Genomic DNA, 23,540 nt, shown 5'->3' with positions numbered 1-23,540 from the left:
CAATTCATTCTCTTCCAGAGAACCAAGTCAACTCATCAAGATCCATCTAGAATCTAAGAAATGAGGGCAAGTCAGTCCTTCCTGACAGGGCTCCCAGCTTCCTGTTCAGACTCTGCGCTTCTTAAGTCTCCTCGGTAACGTTAGAAAAGAGAAAACTCATCTTTAACTTAAAAGGCTCTTCCAACAGACCAATAATCAGAGCCTTGTCTAATCAAGAGAGCCCACATCCACCTCCTTATCTGAAAATCCATTCTCTATCCCAGGATCTCTTGGCCTCCAAAATCTGTCCCCAAATGAATTCCCAGAACCTTTTAAAGTAATGTTTTTCATGGGCATGGGCACTTGGTGAAACAGGAAGCCTGTGAGGGAACTCACTCTGTAATGCCCCTGTGGTCATTTTTTCAATGTTCAGATACCTTCCCTGAAGCTCGGTGAAGCAAACTGAAAGGAAGCCGGGTACTTTAGACAGGTGCCTAACATCGTGCATTGTAACAAGGCTTTTGTTGAAGCCAAAAGTCTCATCAGGTTGAGACTCTTTCTACAAAAAGCATAGAGGAGTTAAAATACAGTCAAAAAAGAGAACTCTCTACAGAAATATAATAAATCTTAGAATTAACTAAAGGAAAAGGCCATGGGAAATACTGTGCAGGTAATGACTTCAAAGGCTTGAAGAGAAGCAACCGACAAATAAACCACATTTGTTGCAACACTGATTTGAAATCTTACTGTGTCAGTTATGAGACAAGCGGCCCTTTTCCCTGGAAACACAGGATTCACTACTTTCACCCAAACAGAACTCAGATGTTGGTGCACACATCCGTACACAGCAGCCCTCCAGCACAGGCTTTCAAAATAAGGGAGAGGGCACTCATATTTGTGAAGATGCTGTATACAATCTTGCTTGTTCTCCTCGCTGGAGTTAATGAGGAAGTGGAGGCAAGTTTCCCTCCTTACAGAGTCGACTGCCTTGACTAAATACGAAATCATTATTTCTTTACGTATGAGTTTACACTTCCCTTCTTTCACTCAACCCCCTCATATCTAAAAGCCACCAGCAGCTCTTCCTCAGAGTGCTGAGGCTAAGTGTAAATGACCAGATGGCTGTGCCCTACTGATAAAGCCCTGCAAATTTACAGTAGGGTAAGGAAAGGGCAAGAGAGAAGCAGAGTAACTGCTCAGGGTTAAGTCCCTGACATCATATACCCCAGACTCAGACCCCAGCTTCACCTTACTCTCTGAAAGCCATGTTCCTGTCAGGGTCTGGTTTTCCTCAAGGCGTAGTGATAATAAAAGCTCCTGTCCGTGGTGTTAAAGGCAGTGTGAGTCGTATGGACCTGGAGCATGGGCAACAGGAGATGGAAGATCCGCTATATTCTAGACAAGTGTTTCCTGATTCTTTAAATCTACATATTGTGTCCCTGTGATTTTTTTTACTATACATACTTACTTATCTCTGACTCTTCCAAATTCATAATCTACAGCCAATTTGAAAACCTTTTTTATATCAACTAATTATAATATCTGAATCTCAAATGCTGCCACGGAAACTTAAATATTATGTTATTTTCATTTAAAATGATACTCTTAACTAAACATTTCCTACTGATGAAATTCAGTTATATTCATAACACTGAACTAGATAAATTAAAGTGAATCCACATAGAAAACTAGTTTCCAGATACGCATTGATTCCAAATGCTTTCAAAAATATATCTCCATGAAGTGCAATATGTTGACATTGATGTTTTAAAAACATTGCAACGGTTAACATTTCAAGTGTTAGGTAGCTCTGCCTTGATGTCATCTTTTAAAAGGCTAAGCATAGAACTAATTGAAAAAGTCCTGCTTGTTAAGTGTGGTTGCTCTCACATTTAATCCCAGTGCTGTGGAGGCAGAACAGTTAGAGTCCAGGCTTACTATGAAGTAAGATCTGGGATAGCCAGAGCTAGAGTGAGACTCTGATTCAAAAAAAACCACAGGCCGGGCGTGGTGGCACACACCTTAATCCCAGCACTTGGGAGGCAGAGGCAGGCAAATTTTTGAGTTCAAGGCCAGCCTGGTCTACAGAGTGAGTTCCAGGACAGCCAGGGCTACACAGAGAAACCCTGTCTCAAACAAACAAACAAACAAAAACAAAAAACCAAACAATAACGAATCCAAACTGTTATCACTCCCATTATTTCAAAACCAGAGAAGGAGCACTTTTTTTTTCAGACAGTATTTCATGTCATTTTTATAAAAAGATGGACAGATGACTAAGTTGGTAAAGCATTTGCTACACAATCACAAGGATTTGATTTTGATCCCCTACACCCACATTAAAAAAAAAAAAAAAAGCCAACCAAGCAGAAGCAAGGGCCTGAAATCCCAGGGGAGATGGGAAGCAGAGAATCTTGGGAGCCTGCTGACCAGCCAGTAAGCTCTAAACTCAACAAGAGACACTGCTCCAAAAGAAAAGATGGACATCAGTTGAGAAAGACACCTGACATTGTTTTCACCTCCACGTACATATATGCATGTGTGCGCATAGAAACACACATACATACAAGAGAGAGAGAGAGAGAGAGAGAGAATATCAGGTCACTATACTTCCCAACTTAGAAGTCTTCAAAGCCACCCAACCGCTCAGCTTAGTCAAATGAGATCTTCTATGGTGCAGCTCTCCCAGATCGGTCTCCCATGACACAACCTCCTTGAAGACTCAGTTCAAACAGTTCACAAGTGGGGTCTGTCTTTCTTGCCGCACAAACTGGGTTACATCATCCCCTTTGCTGTGCTCCCAAACCTCGGGTCCAGCACAGTGTCTGTTTGCAGGTCTCACCATCTCTATCTAACTGGTTCCTGACACAACATGCAAATACTTGCGTAATAATCACACCAGTGGGGCTGGAGAAGATGGCTCCGCGGTTGAGAGTACTGACTGCTCTTCCAGAGGTCCTGAGTTCAATTCCCAGCAACCACATGGTGGCTCAAAACCATCTGTAATGGGATCGGATGCCCTCTTCTGGTGTGTCTGAAGATAGCTACAGTGTACTCAAATACATAAAATAAATACAGTAAACTGTAAAACAAAGTTGTTCACTTTGAAATAAATAAATAAATAAATAAATAAATAAATAAATAAATAAATAAATGTGCCAGTGAGCCGACTTACCTTCTACTCACCTGTACAACTTCTTGATGCGCTTCTTATAATTTCATTAAATAAGAAAGAATTGGGCTTTGTATATAGCCCATGCCAGTTACAAAGTCAACCCTGTTGCCTCAGCCTCTCAAATCCTAGGATACAGGCTTGGGCTAGCATGTGTGGATGAATAAGGGGATCCAACATAAGGGAACAAATGTTGATGCCTTGCTGTGGTCAGGACGCCCTGCCTAAAAAGGCTCTCACAGAATCAAGTGTTCACCCTCATGTACTCTGCCCTCTGCAAATCCTTCCTGACCAGAGGGCATATAGCCCTTTGATTAGACCTGTGGTTCCAACCAGGATTAGAGACATAACAAGAAACTACAGAAAGACAAACTGACAGAATACATTAAAACACAAAGTCTGCTGAGAAAATTGAACTTTTCCATAACTTAGCATTGGGTTTTCATCTTGAAAACTCTGAAGGACCAAACAAACCCTTCTTGGGAGCAGACAGGCAGGTGCGGAGGCCTTGTCTTCTAACACTGCTTTGTCTGACAACTCCACTTCCTTTAAAAAGCTCCGTTATTTTTTTCCCTCAGCAGTTTCTATGGATAGAGAACTTGACAGGTGGTTTCTACATTTCAAAAGCCCACAGCACGGAGGCTGGTCAGCAGCACTGACCCAACCAGGAACTGGTCAAATGTGAATAATTTGGCACCAGGTTCCCTGTGGGGACAAATGTTCACTGAACGCTCACCAAGCTCTAGTACCTTGCATGTTCACAATGACCTTTAACTACTCCCAGGAGGCAGAAATTCAAATTGACATGGTACAGTTGGGGAAACTTGGGTTCAGAGTTCATGGGATTCACAGGAATGCATCTAGACAGCAAGCAGCTCCGAGCTAAACCTCCAAGTCACAGCCCATATCCCAAACACAAGACAAAATATGGCCCCAGGTTTACTGAGTTCATCATAGACCCTGAGATTGGGGGTCTTTGAGCCGCTGGGAGTCACACAGCCAGCGAGCTTCTAAAATCATAGAAAACCCCAAAATTTTGGCTTGGTAGCAAGAGCTTTAAACATAGACCGCTGGTTCCATCCCATTCCTTTTAAGCAGGCCATGTGTACATACATATTCATATGTATGGATGCAGTCTATGTGACGGGTGTGTGTACAATGGTCAGAGACCCACATCGGGCATCTTCCTCAATCATTCTCCACCTGAGTTACTGAGACAGGATCTCACTGAACCTGGAGCTCACAGATGGACTAGACTAGCTGCAGCAAGCCCTAGGGATCCTCCTGTGTCTATCTTGAAATGACTGAGTTATGTGCCTAACCTAAGTCAAGCTACTGTCAATAGCTTTGAGGAAACCGTGGGGATTCTATTTTTTAAAACGGAAGTAATTTTAGCATAGAATTATTGCAAATGTATAAATATATACAACTCAAATATTTCTTCCTGACACAGCCCTAAGCCATTCCATAACATCTGTCCTAGGTTGTGAATTGCCTATGTACAAGCCTTTCAGAAAATATAACGGTGTTCTAGGACACGGTATCCGGTTTTGTAATATTCTGGTTCACATTTCATTTTAGTCTAGGACGTGTCGTTTAGTATCTGGCTCAGTAACTTAGCCCCATGGTTATACCACTGGGGAGGCTAAAATGAGAATTTAGCAGTGTTATTTGTATATTTTCAAAACATAATTGAACTTTACCAACGACTGTGGTCAATATAGGCTAACAGGATGGGAGGAGGGAGATTCCTGTCAATGGTATGGCAACTTGCCTAGCATGTTCTTGGCCCTGTTTTTATTTTATTTTTTTACATTATATACTGTCCCTGCTAGGAATGGTAGTACATGCCTGTAATCTGATAATCCCAACACCTGCGACATAGAAGCAGAAGAACCAGGAATTCAAGGTTAGTCTCTTGTTATATAGTGAACTTGAGGCTAACTTGCGCTACATGAGACTGTCTAAATATAGAGATATTTCCTTTAAGTGGATCACCAAAGGAGTCCTCTAAAGTTTACTTTGGGGTTGGCAAGATGGTTCCGTGAATGAAGGCACCTGCCACTGACCCAAGGGCCTGAGTTAAATCCTTAGAATTAGTCAACTCCCACAAATTGTCCTCTGCCCTCCAAACTCATGTCACAAACACACACATACACAGAGAAAGAGAGAGAGACCGAGAAACAGTCAGAGAGACAGAGATAGAAAGAAAGAGACAGAGAAAGAGAGACAGACAGAGACAGAGAGTGAAATGTAAGAAAGATGTTTTAAATTTAGTCTAGCCAAGAAACAAGGCCCATTTTATTACATCACCATTCACGTCACTCATGCAGTTCTGACAAAGGAAACAGCTTCAGACAACTGGACACATTCTATGTTGCCTGAATCTCCTAGTGCCACCATGACATGGCTGACTTAAGTTTCTCCTAAATCAGTGTTTTGAAATGTGCAAAGATGAAGGGGGAGAGTCCTGACTGTATAGTAACTGTATAGTAAGAGTTACCCTGGTGTGTCCTTCTCAGATGAAAGCCAGTTTGAGTGCTCATATCATTAAAGCAAGTGTAGCAGAAAGCGAACGAAACAAGACAGAGACCATCTCTAATCCACCATCAAAAAAAGAGAAAAGCCCAGAGAAGGGTCTTTCATCTTACGTGTACAATTTACTGATTTGGTAACTTATTTACAAAATGGATGGAAATTGTTAACAGGGAGTTAATTGATTTAAGTCACCTGATTACCACAGTTAATTAACCACCCTAACTTCATCTTCTTTGGAAACAACTAATCATTTCTCGGGTAGGTGTCAGGGAGTAATTTCTTGAATAAAAATACCCCCCCTCCCCTTCTTGAAGGGAGACTCTTGAGTGTTCTCTTCTCAGATTCCAATCTAAGAATGAACACGATCTTTTCTTATATGGCTATATTGAAAGGGCTTCCATCTTTCCATAGCCTCGCTTCCCCTCCCCCACCCTCCATTATAATAAAGGAAATCCAGCCGTGCGACTTTACCGACCATGTCATTTTGAATTACTTCAAAAACCAGCAGAGAACACTTCTTGAATAAAAATGAACAAGTGAAAGGCAATTGAGAAACCATCTCAACCCAGCTTTCATCTAGGAAAATGAATCTCCAGGAAAAAAAAGAGACTTAAAAATACTTCATTCGTAGGGACTGGATATAAAGGGACAGCGCAAACAAACAAATGGGGGCAGGGGCTGAACTGTTCTAATCCTGACTGTGTTGGTTGTTACACTAATATACACATAGGTTAATATTTATGGAAATAGCTGGGCGTGGTAGTGCACGCCTTTAATCCCAGCACTTGGGAGGCAGAGGCAGGTGGATCTCTGAGTTTGAGGCCAGCCTGGTCTACAGAGTGAGTTCCAGGACACACAGAGAAACCCTGTCTTGAAAAAAACAAAAACAAAAAAATATATTTATGGAAATAAGGTTGGGTGTAGCTCAATGGTAGAGCACATGCTAGCATGGCTAGTATATTTCCAAAAGATTACAGTACTGTACACATAAACAATTTAGTCTATGTTAACATAGTCAAAGTCTATTGCTATGAAACCTGTAAAATTGTATTCATTTTTACAGATATAAAAATGAAGGTTAGTAGTGTGGTAGGGTGGTGCACAGAGGCAGGCAGATCACTGAGTCTGAGGACAGCCTGGTCAACAGTCATGACCACATAGTGAGATTAATAACGACCTCAAAGGATTAACAATCCCTCACCCCTACCACAAGAAGTGGGGGACTTGCTCTTTAAGCTCTCACCTTTCTTACTTTCATCTCTAGCCCTCTTTCTCTCCCTCCTTTGCCCCCTCTCTCCACATGGCCATGGCTGACCTCTCTCCCTCTTTCTACCTTCTCTCTTTCTCCCTGCCTTTCTACAATAAAGCTCTAAAACCATGAAGAAGAAGAAGAAGAAGAAGAAGAAGAAGAAGAAGAAGAAGAAGAAGAAGAAGAAGAAGAAGAAGAAGAAGAAGAAGAAGAAGAAGAAGTGAGGGGCTTTAATCTCAGTACTTGGGAGGCAGAGGCAGGCAGATCAGTGAGTCTGAGGCTAGACTGGTCTACAGAGTGAGTTCTGAGACACCATGGCTATAGTGGGAAACCCTGTCTCAAGAAAAAACAAAGAGGTTATGGGCTAAGAAAACAAGCATGAATGAGTGAACGGTTACTTAGACTTTCATCGAGGAAAGTGAATTTCCGGGGCGGGCGGGGGGGGGGGGGGGGAGAAAGACAAGAATACTTCATTTGTAGAGACTGGATATAAAGGGAGAGCACCAGAACCTCAGCTTCCATGACTATGGGCAATCAGATCTATAGGCCAGGATGTTCTCTATCGCTTCAGTTCTCAATTGGTGGTTCTATCAGTTCTCTTCTAAATAAAGAGAGCCAACTGCCTTTGATCTGTAAATGTGAAACAGGGATGTCTAGAGGAGGTCACTACAGTGAGTCTCAGACACCCCCCCACCGAGAACTGGGGCTCAAATAAAGGCCCATCTCTATTTACTTCTCTTTCTTAGCCCCTTATTCACATCAAAATGCCTGAAAAATAATTGTCGATCACAAGAGGATTTTCACACACACACACACACACACACACACACACACACACACACACACACACCTGCCGCCCACAACTGTTTCAGCCCTTCTTTGGTTCTTGCAAGGACGCAGCGTACACAGTGCATTCTCCCTGATCGTTCCAGTACCACATGGTGCCGCGTCCTCTTGTCTGTGACTGCTGAGTTTAATTATTTACAGCGAGGAGCATCAAACCTTCAATTTTTAAGCCACACATTTTGTTTTTCACCAGAACCTCAGCTTCTATTGATTGCTTAGCAAATTCCTTCAACACTTCACTGCACCAAATATTAGGGAAGAAGTAAATTTTTATGTCAAAAGTGTACTAGGAAAAAGTCAGAATTCTGGTACATAAAAGTTAACCCTTCAGGGCTGGAGAGATGGCTCAGTGGGTAAGAGCACTGACTGCTCTTCCGAAGGTCCTGAGTTCAAATCCCAGCAACCACATGGTGGCTCACAACCATCTGTAGTGAGTTCTGATGCCCTCTTCTGGTGTGTCTGAAGTCAGCTACAGTGTACTTACACATAATAATAAATAAAACTTAAAAAAAAAAAGTTAACCCTTCAGCAACTGACTTGAAACCAGGCTTAGTAGTACACAAAACATTGAGGAGGTTGACACACAGGAGGAATTCAGGCCAGCTTGCATGGTAAGACCCTACCAAAAACAAAAATAAAGCAGCAACCAACTTGAGGAGAGTGTGTACTAACATGCAAGTTTAGTAGTAGTAGTAGTAGTAGTAGTATATATTTCCTTGAAAATGATTTATTTTAGGCTGGAGAGATGGCTCAGCGGTTAAGAGCACTGACTGCTCTTCCAAAGGTCCTGAGTTCAATTCCCAGCAACCACATGGTGGCTCACAACCATCTGTAATGAGATCTGACGGCCTCTCTGGTGTGTCTGAAGACAGCTACAGTGTACTTAGACATAATAAATATTAAATAAATCTTTTTAAAAAAAAGAAAAGAGAATGATTTATTTTATTGTATTTGTCTGTTTACTGGGTGGGTGGGTAGCAGTATGGATATAGGTGTGGGGGCAAGTCTGCATCCCAACCCAAGAGCCTCTTCTCAAACTTACAATAACTGATGGATCCTAACAATTGTTTATTTGTTTGTTCGTTTGTTTGACAGGTAATGTTTTGGTTATTTTGGGCTTTTGTTTTGTTTTTAATAAAGGATCTTACTGAAGTCCAGGCATTCCTGAAACTCACTGTGAAACCAGGCTGCCCTCAGACTCAGAACAGGAATGAACCACCACATCAGCTAGAGCTTTTTCTAACAACCCTTCAATTGAGCTAAGTATGGGAGGAAAGCCACGCTTCCAGGTAAAATGTCCTGTTTTATAATTGGCTTAACTGTTCAAACAGGGACTCTTTAAAGACACCTGAAGAACATGTAATCACACACACACACTCACATTCACACACACACAGTAAGGGGAGAGGGAGTTGATTTCCTTTTAAGAGTCCCTCTCACCTTCTGGTATTTTCTACTGCCCTTCTTTTATCTCTCTGAAAAGCAATGCCAACTTGGAGTTTTCTTCTGTGTCCACAGGGAAACAGCGTGCCACTCTGAAGAACTGGCTGTAGTGATGACAGAACAACTTTGGACATAGTTAAGAAATGCTTTGGGTAGCCGGGCATGGTGGCATACGCCTTTAATCCCAGCACTCGGGAGGCAGAGGCAGGCAGATTTCTGAGTTCGAGGTCAGCCTGGTCTACAAAGTAGGTTCCAGGACAGCCAGGGCTACACAGAGAAACCCTGTCTCAAAAAACCAAAAGAAAAAAGAAAAAAAAATGCTTTGGGGGCTGGCGAGATGGCTCAGAGGGTAAGAGCACTGACTGCTCTTCTGAAGGTCCTGAGTTCAAATCCCAGCAACTACATGGTGGCTCACAACCATCTGTAATGGGATCTGATGCCCTCTTCTGGTGTGTCTGAAGACAGCTACTATGTACTTACATATAACAATAAGTTAATCTTTAAAAAAAAAGAAAAGAAAAGAAAGAAATGCTTTGGGAGCAAACACCTTTACACTCAGCCATGGGATACACATCGTCTCCCCAGCCCCACAAGAGCAGCCTCCTCCTGAACGCAGAGAGACCCAACCCTCATTTTCTCATCCATCTCTCCTAGAACTTCACATAACCGGACCTGGCGATTCCCCATCCATATTATCACACCATCCCTAACATGAAATTGGAACAGAACTCTCTGATCCAGTCAGAGAGTTTGAATTGAAAAGCACATAATAGAGGAAACAACTCTCCAAGGTGACAAAATGACAGCTGGGGGGTGGGGGTGAGGGGGGACAACTCAGCAGACAGAAATGCATACACAGCATGGGAGGGCAACTGGGAGAGGAGAAATGTAGTTTTTTCAACATCAGAGATATATGTCAAGTGAATCTGTATGTTATATAGCTCCTGGTTCTAGGACCCCTGAATATGACAAAGTCACCGTCAACATATGGAATATGCTTGGAGAAACTGTCAAAAGTAGAAGAAAGCCAAAGGTTGAGCTGCTCAGACACCAGGCTCTGAACTGAGGTTCCCTCACCACGACACAAGTGAGGGGATTTATTTAAGTTGGCACAGGGGAACCATCTTCCACTTTCTTCTTGCATAGCCACTAGGAACGTGCCAAGTACACAGAAGACACTTAAAAATTAGTCATTCTAACTAAGCTCATTTTCTCAGCTTCTTTACCTATACATGCATGTGACTTGGCCAGAGGTCAGCCTGGGGAGCCACTCACCCTGGGGCTTGCTGCCCACTAGTTAGCCTAGGCTGGCTGGTCTCTCTGCTGGAGATTAAACTCATGTTTGCAAGACAAACACTTTTACCACTGAACCAGTTCCCCAACACTTGGCTAAAAAGTCTGTGACCACAGGACAAGTAGCCTTGGCCTTTATCACCAGCCTGAGGCCCTTTCACCAGGCCTATTTTTCCTTCATCCATCAGAAACAAGACTCATGGGAGTTTGACTGGGCACTCAGAGACTCTTCCCACCTCAGCCAGCTGCCTCCCGGACTTGGAAATCCCCTCCTCTCTTCAGAGGGCCTTTTGTCTCAGCTGCGATTTTCAGTGTACCATGGTCCCAGACAGCTTTCTTTTGTGCTCTGTTTAAATACAGAATGACAGTCCACTAACAGAACATGGAAAAACTTTGGCTTATCTTTTTGTAAAAGCTACTGTATCAAATGTGTAGTAAAAAATGGCAGAATGACCCATTGTGTATGTATAGGAGAATTCCCACAGTATAACCATGGATCTGGGGGCAAGTTTAAAAAGGAATGAAGAAGCAGCCACTCTCAGATGCACTGGGGGTCACCAGTGGGTGGAGTGGGGGGTGGGGGGTTCAGCTGGAGAGAAACACTGTTGCTAAGCCACTTGCTTTGATTAAGACAACAATTTTCTTTTTCTTCCCTCAGGACCTAAAGAGACCCTAAGATATTAAGGGCTGGCAAAACTAGTTAGTGTAACATGACCCACCTTTTTAGTACTAGAGGTTGACTCCAACATCTTTGTGCAAGTTAGGCAGGCTAGTGCTCTTCCACTGAGCGATAGCACAGGCCTTTTTGAAAATTCTTATATTTGTATGTTCACTTATTTCCTTGTTTTGAAACAGAATCTCATGTAGCCCAGATAAATATATATGATATAGATGATATAGATAGATATAGATGATATAGATATAGATATATTCATCATTCAAGGATGACCTTGAATGTCTGGGTTTCCCGCATCTAATCTAGCAGGTTCTTGGATCACAGGTATACAATCACATCCAGTTTATATGGCACTGGGGATGGAACCCAAAGACTGGTGTGCACCAGGCAAGCAAGTAAGTAGTTATGTAACTTGATGCTTCAGCTGATGAGTGATGTAATGGAAAAAGTGAGCCAATCAGGAAAGACTCCATGTACGTTCAGTTTAAGCTGAGGTCAGCCTAAGTTTCAAGCTACAAAGCCAGGCTGTCTACAAATATATTCATATTCAGGTGGTGTCAGAAGTTCCAAGTTAGGAAATGAGTCCTAAACCTGAGATTCATCTCCTGACTTTAGCTTTGCGCTGCGTAGTATTATTCTCCCGCCGTATTTTAGACATAGAGAAGCAGATGTGCAGAACTCGCTTTAACCAGTGTTGGGGCTTTGCAGAGCAAGCGAAAGAAGGTCAAGCTGCCCAGAGTGTACAAAGGAAGTGACTTAAGCAATGACTCTGAAATAATCTAAGGAAGGGAATGACTGAGATCAGAGGCACCAGGAGAGGTGGTGACTCAGCAAACTGGGGATAAAAAGGAAACGGGCTGCCATTGCAACCACAGAACAGAAGGCTATTCCAGAAGCCAGTGGGCTCTGTGGTGCATCCTGACTTCACTGCACTCTATTGGAGATGCTGAGTCGAACCCTGACTTCACTAGATGAGAACAGAAAACCTCTCCCAGTTCTTTACTTTTCAAAGTGACAAGGGCTTCTTGGGTAATCAGGGAACTCACAAAGACACACAAGCAGCGACCAAGGTTTAGGATCTATCATGGTGGCCGAGGAAGAGACACCCAGGGATAAGGGCAGCATTTCACAGATGGAAAAGTGCTTTTGCTTGTAGCTCGTTCAAATGGAAGAACGAAGTTGGCAGGGTAGAGTGAATTGTCATGGAGAGGGATTTACACAGCACATAAGTTTATCCCTAAGTCTCAGTTCAAAAACTGAAAAATGAGAGGGATTCCCCATAACAGCTATTCTTAAATTGTCTGATCCCCAAAGCTAACTGGAAACTCTTCAAAATACATGTTCCTGCTTCAGTGACTATGTGCTCTGGCCTGTAAGTATATATGCTTTATAAAGCTCCCCAGATGGTGTGTGATATGCCAGAGCTAACCGCCATCTACCTAGGGTCCTTAGAAATGATAGCATTCCAAGTTATTGAAGTGAAGTAGTTATACTTTTAAGAACATCAGGGAAGCCCGGCAAGGTCTCCTCCTGTCTATTACTCCAGACTTAGGAGGTAGAGGCAGGAATATCAGGAGTTCAGGGCCATCCAGAGCTACGTGAGACATTGTCTCCAAAAGCAAGAGAAAAATAAATAAATAAATAAAAGCATAACAACCAAAGCATTGGTGGCTCACACCTGTAAAGCCAGCACTCAGGGTCAAAGCTTCCAAGACTAGGCTGGACTACATAGCAAGAGCTAAGAGGAAAAAAAAGAGAGAGAGAGAAAATGAAGAAAAGAGAACAGGGAAAGGTCAGAGAGGGGAGGGAGGGAGGGAGTGAAGGGAGGGAGGGAGAGAGGAGGAGAGAGGGAGGGAAGGGGAGAGAGTGAAGGAAGGAGAGAGGGGGAGAAGAAAAGAAAGAAGGGGCTTAAACCTTCCAGGCTGGATTTCCTCAAACAAGATCAAGAGGACATGTAACCCCTTTTGCTGTGACAGCCATATTAAAACCATAGGAAAGCTTCCTGAAAGCCAGCCGGATGCCAGAGAAGAAAAGAGCTCAGAAAAACACAAAAGATTGGGAGCCTAGATGGCCCTCACCAGAACTCCACTCCAGGAGCCAGGAAAGACTCCATTGTTTTAGTCAGTGTGGGTTGGGTTTTCTATTTGTTTCTTGAAACAGTAAGTATTGCTACAGCTTTACTGGACATCAGAATTAAAACAATGTAGAAGGCCATGCTAGCTTCTTTTCTTCACCCCTTTACTAAGGTTAAAATGTAGCCAGTAGTGGCATATTCCAGATAAAATATCCACTCAACTGTATCATCAGGCCTAATAATTCACACCTGTAATCCCTGTACCCATTTACTGAGGTAGGGGTGCCAAGAATTCAAGGTCAGCCTGAATGGGCTACATAATGGGTCCCAGGACAACCTGGGCCACAGATAAAACCCTGTGCCAAAAAGACCAAAAAAGGAGTTGGGTATGGTAGTGTACACCTACAATCCCAGCACTTTGCAGGTAAAGTCAAGGGGTCAGTAGTTCAAGGCTATCCTGGACTAACATGAGACCCTTAAAAAAAAAAAAAAAAGCCATTGATCATGCGGGTGAAACCCAGGAAGCAGATGCAAGTCAGCCTGGTCTATGTGGTAAGTTTCAAGACAGCCAGAACTACATAGAGAAAACCTGTCTCAGTTTTTCTATAATTTATTCACTTTATATCCCAAACACAGACCCCTCTCTTCTCTCCTCCCAGTCCCACCCTTATAAACCTACACTACTCCCTCACAGGAACTGCCCTGCACATCAAGTTGGAGCAGAACTAAGTGAGGCCTCCCACTGAGGCCTGACAAAGGCAGTCCAGCTAGGGGAAGGGGATCCAAAGGCAGGCAACAGTCAGACACAGTCCCACTCCAGTTTGTTAGAGGACAGACATGAACACCAAGTTGTACATCTGCTACAATTGTGTAGGGGGCACCTAGGTCCAGCCCCTATGGACAATAGCCATAAGACCCAGAAGCAAAGAAACTAAGTAACAAGAAAGGCCCAAGAGAGGATGCTTGATCTCACTCAGAAGGGGAAATAAAATAGAGAGAGATGGAGGGAGGGAGGGAACTAGGATGGGGATCAGGTGAGGGGTTAGAGTGGTGGGAGAGGCCTGAATGGAAATCAGTAGAGGACTTCTCTAGGACAAGCTGGAGACCTAGGGGGAGGGGCGCTATAGTGGTGTCCCTAGCTGGAGACTGAAGTGACCACCTCCTGAAGCCAGGCTACATTTCAAGTGGAGGGAGGGCAACACCAATCTACTCACAAAACCTTCGACCAAAGTGTGTCCTGTCTGCAAGATGCACAAGGATAAAGATGAGCAGAGATTGAGGGAATGGCCAACCAATGACTGACCCAACTTGAGACCCATCCCATGGGAGAGAGCCAACCCCTGATACTGTTAATGATACTCTGCTTTGCTTGAAGACAGAAGCTTAACCTAACTGTCTCCTGAGAGCCTTCAAACAGCAGCTGATGGAAGCAGATGCAGAGACCCTCAGCCAAACAATAGGTGGAGCTTAGGGAGTCTTGTGGAAGATTAGGGGATAGGATGGAGGGATCCAGAGGGGTCAAGGACACCACAAGAAGACCTCCAGAGTCAACCAACCTGGGCCCAGGGATGCTCAGAGTCAACTGTATTTAAGGATATGAAAGGTTTTCAGTATTGTTAATACTATTTAAAAAAAAATTACAAAATTGGTCCCAAAACACATGCAAATGCTTGATACTTATAAGACATTGTTTTTATATGAAGATTCAAGAAATTCTAGCCTAACCAGATCATTGTTCTCCATCGCTTTCAGGTTTCAGCACCAGTTGGACTCTCAGAAGTACATGCACTTCCACTTTATGTGCATCAGTAGCAAGCGATAAAAGCTTCCTTTCACAGTTATGAGGAATCATCAAGTTACTGGCTGGCGGTACACATGCTTGGAAGAGCTCCAGTTATTGCTTACAAACTGGGATCCCAGGGGTCCATAGCCAGTAAACAAACAAGCCATCGTATCCATGGTAACAGCAGCTTAACTTTTCAATGCACAGAATGGTTATTACATTTTGCTTCTTTCCTTCACTTCTTACTGTTTTTCATATCCTCGGGCTCCAGTATGATCTGGGGGCTCATGACGAAACGCACTTAGATTTCAGAGTGAAAACTGCATATTATCTTACTGTCGTTTTGTGGGAGAGACGGGTTTTATTGCTGTCCTTTTAATCAGAGGCGACCATTGTACTTTAGGAATGGGAATGTTTCCATTTTCTTAGCAACTGCTATAGAAATAAGATTTAAATTAAAGACTAACGAAGTAGCCATCAACATAAAGTGCAAGCGGGGGGCGGGGGGGGGGGGTGGTGCACGCCTTTGATCCCAGCACTTGGGAGGCAGAGGCAGGCGGATTTCTGAGTTCGGGGCCAGCCTGGTCTACAAAGTGAGTTCCAGGACAGCCAGGGCTACACAGAAAAACCCTGTCTTGAAAAAAACCAAAAAAAAGAAAAAAAGAAAAAAAAAGAAAGAAAGAGAGAAAGAAAAATGAAAAAGAGAAGAGAAGAGAAGAAAAAAGAAAAGAAAAGAAAAGAAAAGAAAAGAAAAGGAAAGGAAAGGAAAGGAAAGGAAAGGAAAGGAAAGGAAAGGAAAGGAAAGGAAAGGAAAGGAAAGGAAAGGAAAGGAAAGGAAAGAAAAGAAAAGAAAAGAAAAGAAAAGAAAAGAAAAGAAAAGAAAAGAAAAGAAAAGAAAAGAAAAGAAAAGGTGCATTTATTTGGGAAGAAAAAAATGTCTACCATTTATGGAATGAGTGCTAGAGACTCCTTATGCACTAAGATGTCTCCACAGAGATTCTAACCTGTTTCCTGATGCTTCTCTTTCCCATAATCCTGATCAAGAATATGGCAAAGGGTCCAGGTCCTAGAATCATAATAAAGTAAACTAGAAAAGACATCATAGTAAGTTGAAGCCCTACAACGGACCGAACCCACGCTCTAATCTCTACATTCGTGCTCCCAGACTTCCCACTCCTCTCCACAGTTCTCCAAATAAGAAAACTTTACTTGGGCTTGGGTGGTCAAACACATCTTTAATTCCAGCACTTAGGAGGTAGAGGCGGGTGGATCTGTGAGTTCCAGGCCAGCCTGGTCTGTCTATAGAGCAAGTTCTGGGACAGCCAGGACTATACAGGGAAACCCTGTCTTGAAAAAAAGAAAGAAAGAAAGAAAGAAAGAAAGAAAGAAAGAAAGAAAGAAAGAAAGGAAGGAAGGAAGGAAGGAAGGAAGGAAGGAAGGAAGGAAGGAAGGAAGGAAGGAAGGAAGGAAGGAAGGAAGGAAGGAAAGAAAGGGGCTGGAGAGATGGCTCAGCAGTTAAGAGCGCTGACTGTTCTTCCAGAGGTCCTGAGTTCAATTCCCAGCAACCACATGGTGGCTCACAACCATCCGTCATGAGATCTGGTGCCCTCTTCTGGTGTGTCTGAAGATAGCTACAGTGTACTTTTATATACAATAAATCTTTTTTTTAAAAAAAGGAAAAAAAGGAAGGAAGCAAGGAAGGAAGGAAAGAGAGAAAGAAAGAAAGAAAGAAAGAAAGAAAGAAAGAAAGAAAGAAAGAAAGAAAGAAGAAAGAAAGAAAGAAAGAAAGAAAGAAAGAAAGAAAGAAAGAAAGAAAGAAAGAAGAAATAAATAAAGTATCTAGGGCTAGAGAGATAGCTCAGTGATTAAGAGCACTGACTGTTCTTTCAGAGGTCCTGAGTTCAAGTCCCAGCAACCACATGGTGGCTCATAATGCCCTCTTCTGGTGTGTCTAGAGACAGCTACAGTATACTCACATACGTAAATAAAATCTTTAAAAAACCATTTAAAAAAAATTTTAAAATACCTAAAAGTTCTTCCTTCCCTCATTCTAAACTTGAAAAGTGGGGTTGCAGTTGCAGCTGTGTAGTAGAGTCCTTGTCTGGCATACATGGGCCTATAGATTTAATCTTTGGTACGGCCATGGTTGTAATAATGATTAATAACAACTTTAAAAGTTGCAACATGATTCCAGGAATGTAGAATGTTTCTAATACATTCCTTCTTTCAGCTCACTGAACTAGCTCAGGACTGCCAGTTCTTGAGAGATTTCCATGTCTTTCCAATCTGTCTTCACATACAAAATGAAAATTGCGTCATTAGCCGATTTTGTCTGATAAGTTTTTATATCTGATTTGCGGTTCAGCCTGTGGCCACCATTGTTTTCACAGCCCTCCCCTCACACACACCCCCCAATCTCCCTCTAAGGCCCACACTTTGTCTGCTGAGTCTGGGACCAAGTGTGTGGCAGAGCCCAACCTATGAGAACACTTCTACCCCTGAGTACCGTAATTAATTTGTCCAATAAGCTTATGATTGAGCAAAGCCATTGCAATGCAACTGAGACTTGGTTAAGGCTGTTTTCTTTTTCCCTATGGATATGACATGATAGGATGAAGCCCCAATGCCAGTGAGTCATTTTACACCAAGTGAACGGGTCTGAAAATGAAGTCACCTTGGGATCAAAAGAGAAAAACAAAACTGTAAAGTAAGCTTCTATTAAAAAATAATTAATACTGATGGACACTGTCTGTAAGCTATTCTCATTCATTGCCTAGTTTACTCTATATAGTGGTTCTAGGAAGTAGGTGTGAGCCCATTTTACAGACAAGAAAAGTGAGTGGCCCACGGCACCTCAAGCAGTTACACCGGATTTCCCGGATAACAAGGAAAGAAAAGTGGGGTTCAAACTAAAAGTCTTAATGCAAAATCTCAAACATTGCCAACTTCTTTTTGTGGACCTCAATAGAACATGAGGCACAAAAGCAAACTTGGCATTTCAAAACAAACCACCACGAATCAAATCGTGTTCAAAGAGAAACCCAAAACTGACACTGAAGCATGTCAACTCTTCCTTAAACCAGAAGGGTCCTGGGAGGGGCAACGGGAAACCAGGCAATGACTCCCTCAAAGCCATAAAGTGGAGCTGGAGTACGTTTTAATTATGAAATTCAGACTCCTTCGCTGGCTACCACATCCCCAGTACACTAGTAGCAGCCATTTCTTTTATTTCTTCAGGATCACAAAGTTAACATGGAAACCATTCCAGTTACGAGAGCTCTTTCAACCTCATTTTCTCCATTCCAGAGCAGAGCTTGGTATCTGGTGGGTTTGCAGTTGTTCTACAGTCATACTCAGAATCCCTCTACCCTCCCTACTTTGAGGTTAAAAGTATAAGATGGTCTCATGCAGCCCAGGCTGACTGAGAATTCCCTATAGAGCTAATATATAGGAATATTATATGCAAGACAAGAACTCTCGTTCCCACTGCCTCCACCTCCCAAATTCTAGGATTAAAAGAATATTCCAGATGGGGAAAAGTGGCCTTTAATCCCAGCGCTTGGGAGGCAGAAGCAGGTGGATCTGTGGATCTGTGAGCTCAAGGCCAGCCTGCTCTACAAAGTGAGTTCAAGGACAGCCAAGGATATTATTAGAAAAACCCTGTCTTTGGGGAGAAAAAACAAACTCCAACACAAGCCATTAAAAGCCCAGCTCAGAGGCATGTGTGTGTTCCAGGACAGCCAAGGCTACAAAGTGAGAACTTGTCTCAAAAAAAAAAAAAAAAAAGACTCTACCACACCTGGCTCCCCTTTGCTTTGGATTCTGTTATTGGTGTGCTGTCAGAAGTGGAACAATGCCTAACATGCCCCAGGCCCAAAGTTTGATCCTTAGAACCATAATGAATGAAGACAATGAACACTTCCTAAGTACCCGATGATGTCTTGTTATCCTACCCTAGCTAAGAAGACTTAATGGTCAAAGCCAAGGACAATGTTTCTAAAGTACTGGAAAATAACTAGGTCCTTGGTATCAATATTTTTAAATGTAATTAAAAATTTACTAAGAATGTTTTAAGCTTTAGTGTTCTTAAGGTGCTTGTCTAGAGACAATGATTAGCCAGGACCTAGAAATTATCTTGTCTAAGCCTAAAGCTTCAGTTGTGCAGCAGTCTGCGCTGCAAATTCCAGAGCGTCACGAGTGTGCACTAATAGTACAAGACTTTTAAAAAATGAGCTGGGCGTGGTGGCGAAAGCCTTTTATCCCAGCACTTGGGAGACAGAGGCAGGTGGATTTCTGAGTTCAAGACCAGCCTGGTCTACAGAGTGAGTTCCAGGACAGCCAAGGCTACACAGAGAAACCCTGTCTTGAAAACAAAACAAAACAAAAAGCCAACAACAACAAAAAAAGAATGTTAAAAATGGATCTGAAGGGGTACCTGGCACTGATGTGGCATAAGTTCTAGATGAAGCTGGAAGCTCAAGTCCTGAAGCTCTCTTAACCTATAAATACCTCTTTGGCCTGCCAAGGCTGTATGGCAGTGGTTCTCAACCTGTGGGTCACGACCCCTTTATAGGGCGCAAACGATTCTTTCACAAGGGTCCCATATCAGTTATACTCCATATCGGATATTTGCATTACAGTTCACAACAGTAGCCAAGTTACGATTATGAAGTACGAATGACAACGGTTTTATGGTTGGGGGTCACCACAGCGTGAGTGTCCCAGAGTCACAGCATCCTCCGCAAGGTTGAGAACCATGGCTCTTTGGTCTGACTGGCACTTCCGATCTTGTTAAAGTCTGCCAAGGTCATCTACTTGTTAGTCTTTGCTTCATCTGATAAGTATGGGTCACCTGAAAGGAATCTAAAAGTCTCAACCGCGGAGGGTGGGGACAACAAAAAACAGGAGATAAGCTCGGAGAAACTGACTCCAAGGGGCTCTATCACACTACACGCCCTTGGGCCAGGAGCTGACCGCCATTCTTTCCAGCTTTTCAGGACCTCCCTCCACCCCCACTGGGTTAACCATCCTCAGTATAAAACAATGATACACAGGTGTAGATACTCAGGTTCCCTACAGCTCTAAAACCTTTCCACATCAAATCGAGATGATTGAAGAGTTGAGGCAGAACCCAGTTACAGCCAAAAAGAATTCCAAGCATAGGAACAGAAGACCACCCTGAAATAAATACAACAGCAAACAAGGTTGCAGAGGCCAGAGTTAGAAAAAAAACAAAAACAAATGTAGCCTGCGTATTACAGGTCCCACTCAAGATACAATCATCACAAAAGGCATAACCAAATTGGTATTGGATTAAAGAATTTAAGTGGGGGGGGGGCAGATTCTTAAAAGATGAAAAGGAAAGAAAAAAAATCACTTCAAAATGCATTCTAAGATCTAGGGAATCCTAAAACAACCATGAGGAGAAAAGCTTTAAGGATTTCTCTGACCAAACGGTGTATCAGGAAAATGCTCGCCGCCAAGCCTGACCGCTTGAACTGCATTCTGGGATCCACACTACTCTCCACGTTTATGGGATGGGCACTCGCGCGCACGCGTACACACACATGAATAAAGGTAAAATTATATTTTGTGTGTGTATTTGGAAAAGAAATGAGACCAGAAGATCACGGACAGCCTGAGTCATAACTTCAGGCCAGCCTGGGCTACACATGGAAACACTGGTTCACTTTTTAAAAAAATTAATTGCAATAATCAAATGGCAAGACTAAAAATGGTGATACTTGGGCTCTAGTTTGTTACCCAGAATGCCAGGGAGGGCGATGTATGCCATCAATCCCAGCACTCAGGAGGCAGAGGCAGGCAGATCTGAGTTCCAGGCCAATCTAATCAACAGAGCAAGTTCCATGACAGTCAGGACTACAGAGAAACCCTGTCTCAAATAAATAAATAAACAAACAAACAAATAAACAAATGCCTGAGGAACATATACACATGTCGTACGCGTGTATGTGTGCGTGTATGTGTGCGTGTATGTATGCTTGTATGTGCTCTCAGCCATATGTTAGGTGATTATTGCATTATCCGCTAAAAACTTGAAAAATGCTTCCCAGTTTTTCTCCGTAATTCACATGGATGAGAACTTGAGGAAATCTAGGTACGCAGTATTTGGTGACACCAAAAAGCAGGGAGAAGAATGCATGTTCCGGTGGAAAGGGACAGCAGCACAAGAATGTAAGCAACCTTTCCTTCCAGACAGGAACAGAAAAGTACACTAAACCCTAGGGCTATATTTAGCGCATGATATATAACCCTAAGTACTCGCCCTACCGCGCGCGCACGCGCACAATATAACAGTAAGTCCCCTTTCTGCGTTTCCAATACTGTAGAAAGATGTTCAAAGGAAGAACTGTTAGACATCTTCTCTTGCCGCCCATCCCTCCTTTTCGAAAGATTTTTGCAAAGCCTGGTGGATTTGTTGGCGCTTCCAAACTTCCCAGGAAGTCTGAGATGGGTGCTGCCTGGAGCTGCTGTATAATTACTTACTTGATTCCCTCTAAGGAGCTTATGCTAAGAATTGAGGAAAGAAAGCAGATTAACCATTTGAATACATGCCACGGCCCATCCACAAGCCCTCCCCTCTCTCCTCTCTATAAATGGGGGCTTCCACAGTCCTCACCCATCAACCCCAATATGTGATCTAGGGAAATCAATTTATTGCTTTGACTAATCCTGCAACAATAGGGGTTTCATTTTTATTGTAGGGCAATTAAGTTGTCCGACGGGAAAGAGCGGGAGGGGAAGTGGGGACTGGCCCATCCCCACAGACAGATTAGTCCCTGCAGAGGCTGCAGCGTCCGTTCTGTCTGTCTGGTGGTCGGTCACACGCAGCACCAGGCTGCTACCTAGCAACGAAAGCCGGGGAGAGAGCTCGCGGGTTCTCCTTGAGTGTCTCTCTCTCTCTCTCTCTCTCTCTCTCTCTCTCTCTCTCTCTCCCCCTCCCTCCCTCCCTCCTTCTCTCTCCCTTCCTCCTTCCTCACTTTGCTTTCCTGTTTACTCCATTCCTTTCAACTTGTCTCTCATTTTCTTTTCTTATAGTTTTCTATTCTAAATAATTTCCTCCCTTTCCTCTCTCTCCCTGTTTCACGGGGAAGGGGAAAAAAAAAAAAAAAAACCACTTCCCGGACAACTTGAAAAAGTTTGTAGTCACATTAGAAACTTTCTGCATTCCAGCCCCCAAACTCAGGCGCAGCTAACCAGCTCCATTCATCAACACAAAAGCACCCGCTCCGGGTAGGAAAGGGAAAGCCTTCAAGAAAAGTACTCTAGTGTATCAGCCGCTTCCCCTGCCAATCCCACCTCCCCGCCTTATCTGGGCTCGTAAACGATCGGTATCATGAGATGCGGTCTCATGGGGGTCACCGCGGGACAGGGTTTCGCCACTGATGGAAGGAGGCTCTGGCCGGCGGCCCCGGGCGCACGATGGGATCGGATCTCCCGCGCCGGCTGGACGCTGCAGGTGGAAAGCGGCGCTGGGAGCGGCGTGGAGGACCGCCCCGCCCCAGCCAGAAGAAAGCTGCAGACCCACGCGGGAGACCCTCGTACTCCAGGTTCCAGCCTGGAAAGCCTTGAGGGTCAGGACTAATTCCCGTGGGAACAAAGGCGCGATAGCCGTGGGACGAGCTGTCACCGAAACCGGTGCGTCCGCGTTCCCCAACCAGTACAAGAAGCGTCGCTGCAGTCCTCTCTCCTGGGGTCACCAGAGCGCTCAGCCGGAGCAGCTCCGCAGCCGCCCACCCTCACCCGGCTCCGCTCCGCAGCGACTAGGGTGGCGTAGCGCGGGCAGGTGACCGCTTACCTTGGCCACTGACTGGCGCCAGGCAGGCAGCGATCGCCAGCAGCAGCATCCATGCCGCCGCCGCCGCGGCCCCGCGCTCCATCGCGGAGACGGCCCCGGGCCTCGCCGTTCCTTCCCCGGGAGGTGGGCGCGCGTCGCAGCGGGCACAGGCAGGTTACTCCGCTCCGGAACAAGAGTCTTGCTCAGCAGCAGCCGCTGGCTCCTAGAGGCAGAAAGCCGGTCCCGGCGCCTGAGGCATCCCGTTTTCTACCCGCGCCAGTCCCCACCCTCCAGACAGTGCATAAAGCCCTCTAGACCAGACCGCCCCGGAACTAGCATGCGGGAATCCATTGGGCCAGGCCCCCTGCTGCCCGGCCCGCCCCCTGCACTTTGCGACTCTGGGAGGAGTGGGCCCTCGGACACTTGCGCGCTAGCACATGCACACTCCACAAGCGCGCTCGCTCGTGCATGCTCTCACCCAGGAGCACAGGCTCCGGGAACACAAAACTGCCTCCCACGCTGGCGAGCTCCCACCCCTCGCTCGCACGAGCACACACACTCCAAGGTCCTATTCAATCACTGACAATAATCGCCGCTGCTCACATTCGGAGCCAGGGCTTGTCCTCGCCACTCAGAGGGATGGCTAGAAGGGGCAAGGAAGAAATTGGCCACGGACACAAACTCTAAAA

At 44.2% G+C, this 23,540-nt stretch overlaps 1 protein-coding gene across 1 annotated transcript in view; it reads right to left on the bottom strand.

Moving 5' to 3' along the window:
• Lrp2 (LDL receptor related protein 2) overlaps window positions 1–23,128 on the bottom strand; it is a 164,372-nt gene extending 141,244 nt beyond the window's left edge. Inside the window, exon 1 of the mRNA XM_021184968.2 lies at window positions 22,873–23,128. Within this exon, the coding sequence (XP_021040627.1) occupies window positions 22,873–22,954 (82 nt within the window). The 5' untranslated portion in view covers window positions 22,955–23,128. The remainder of the gene's footprint in view (window positions 1–22,872) is intronic.
• Window positions 23,129–23,540: the final 412 nt, after the last annotated feature.

The sequence above is a fragment of the Mus caroli genome, unplaced genomic scaffold, assembly GCF_978045245.1.
Source record: "Mus caroli unplaced genomic scaffold, Mus_caroli_1 scaffold_2, whole genome shotgun sequence".
NCBI lineage: Eukaryota > Metazoa > Chordata > Mammalia > Rodentia > Muridae > Mus > Mus caroli.
The sequence above is the reverse complement of the archived record's forward strand: the minus strand, read 5'-3'. Positions and strand labels throughout refer to the sequence as shown.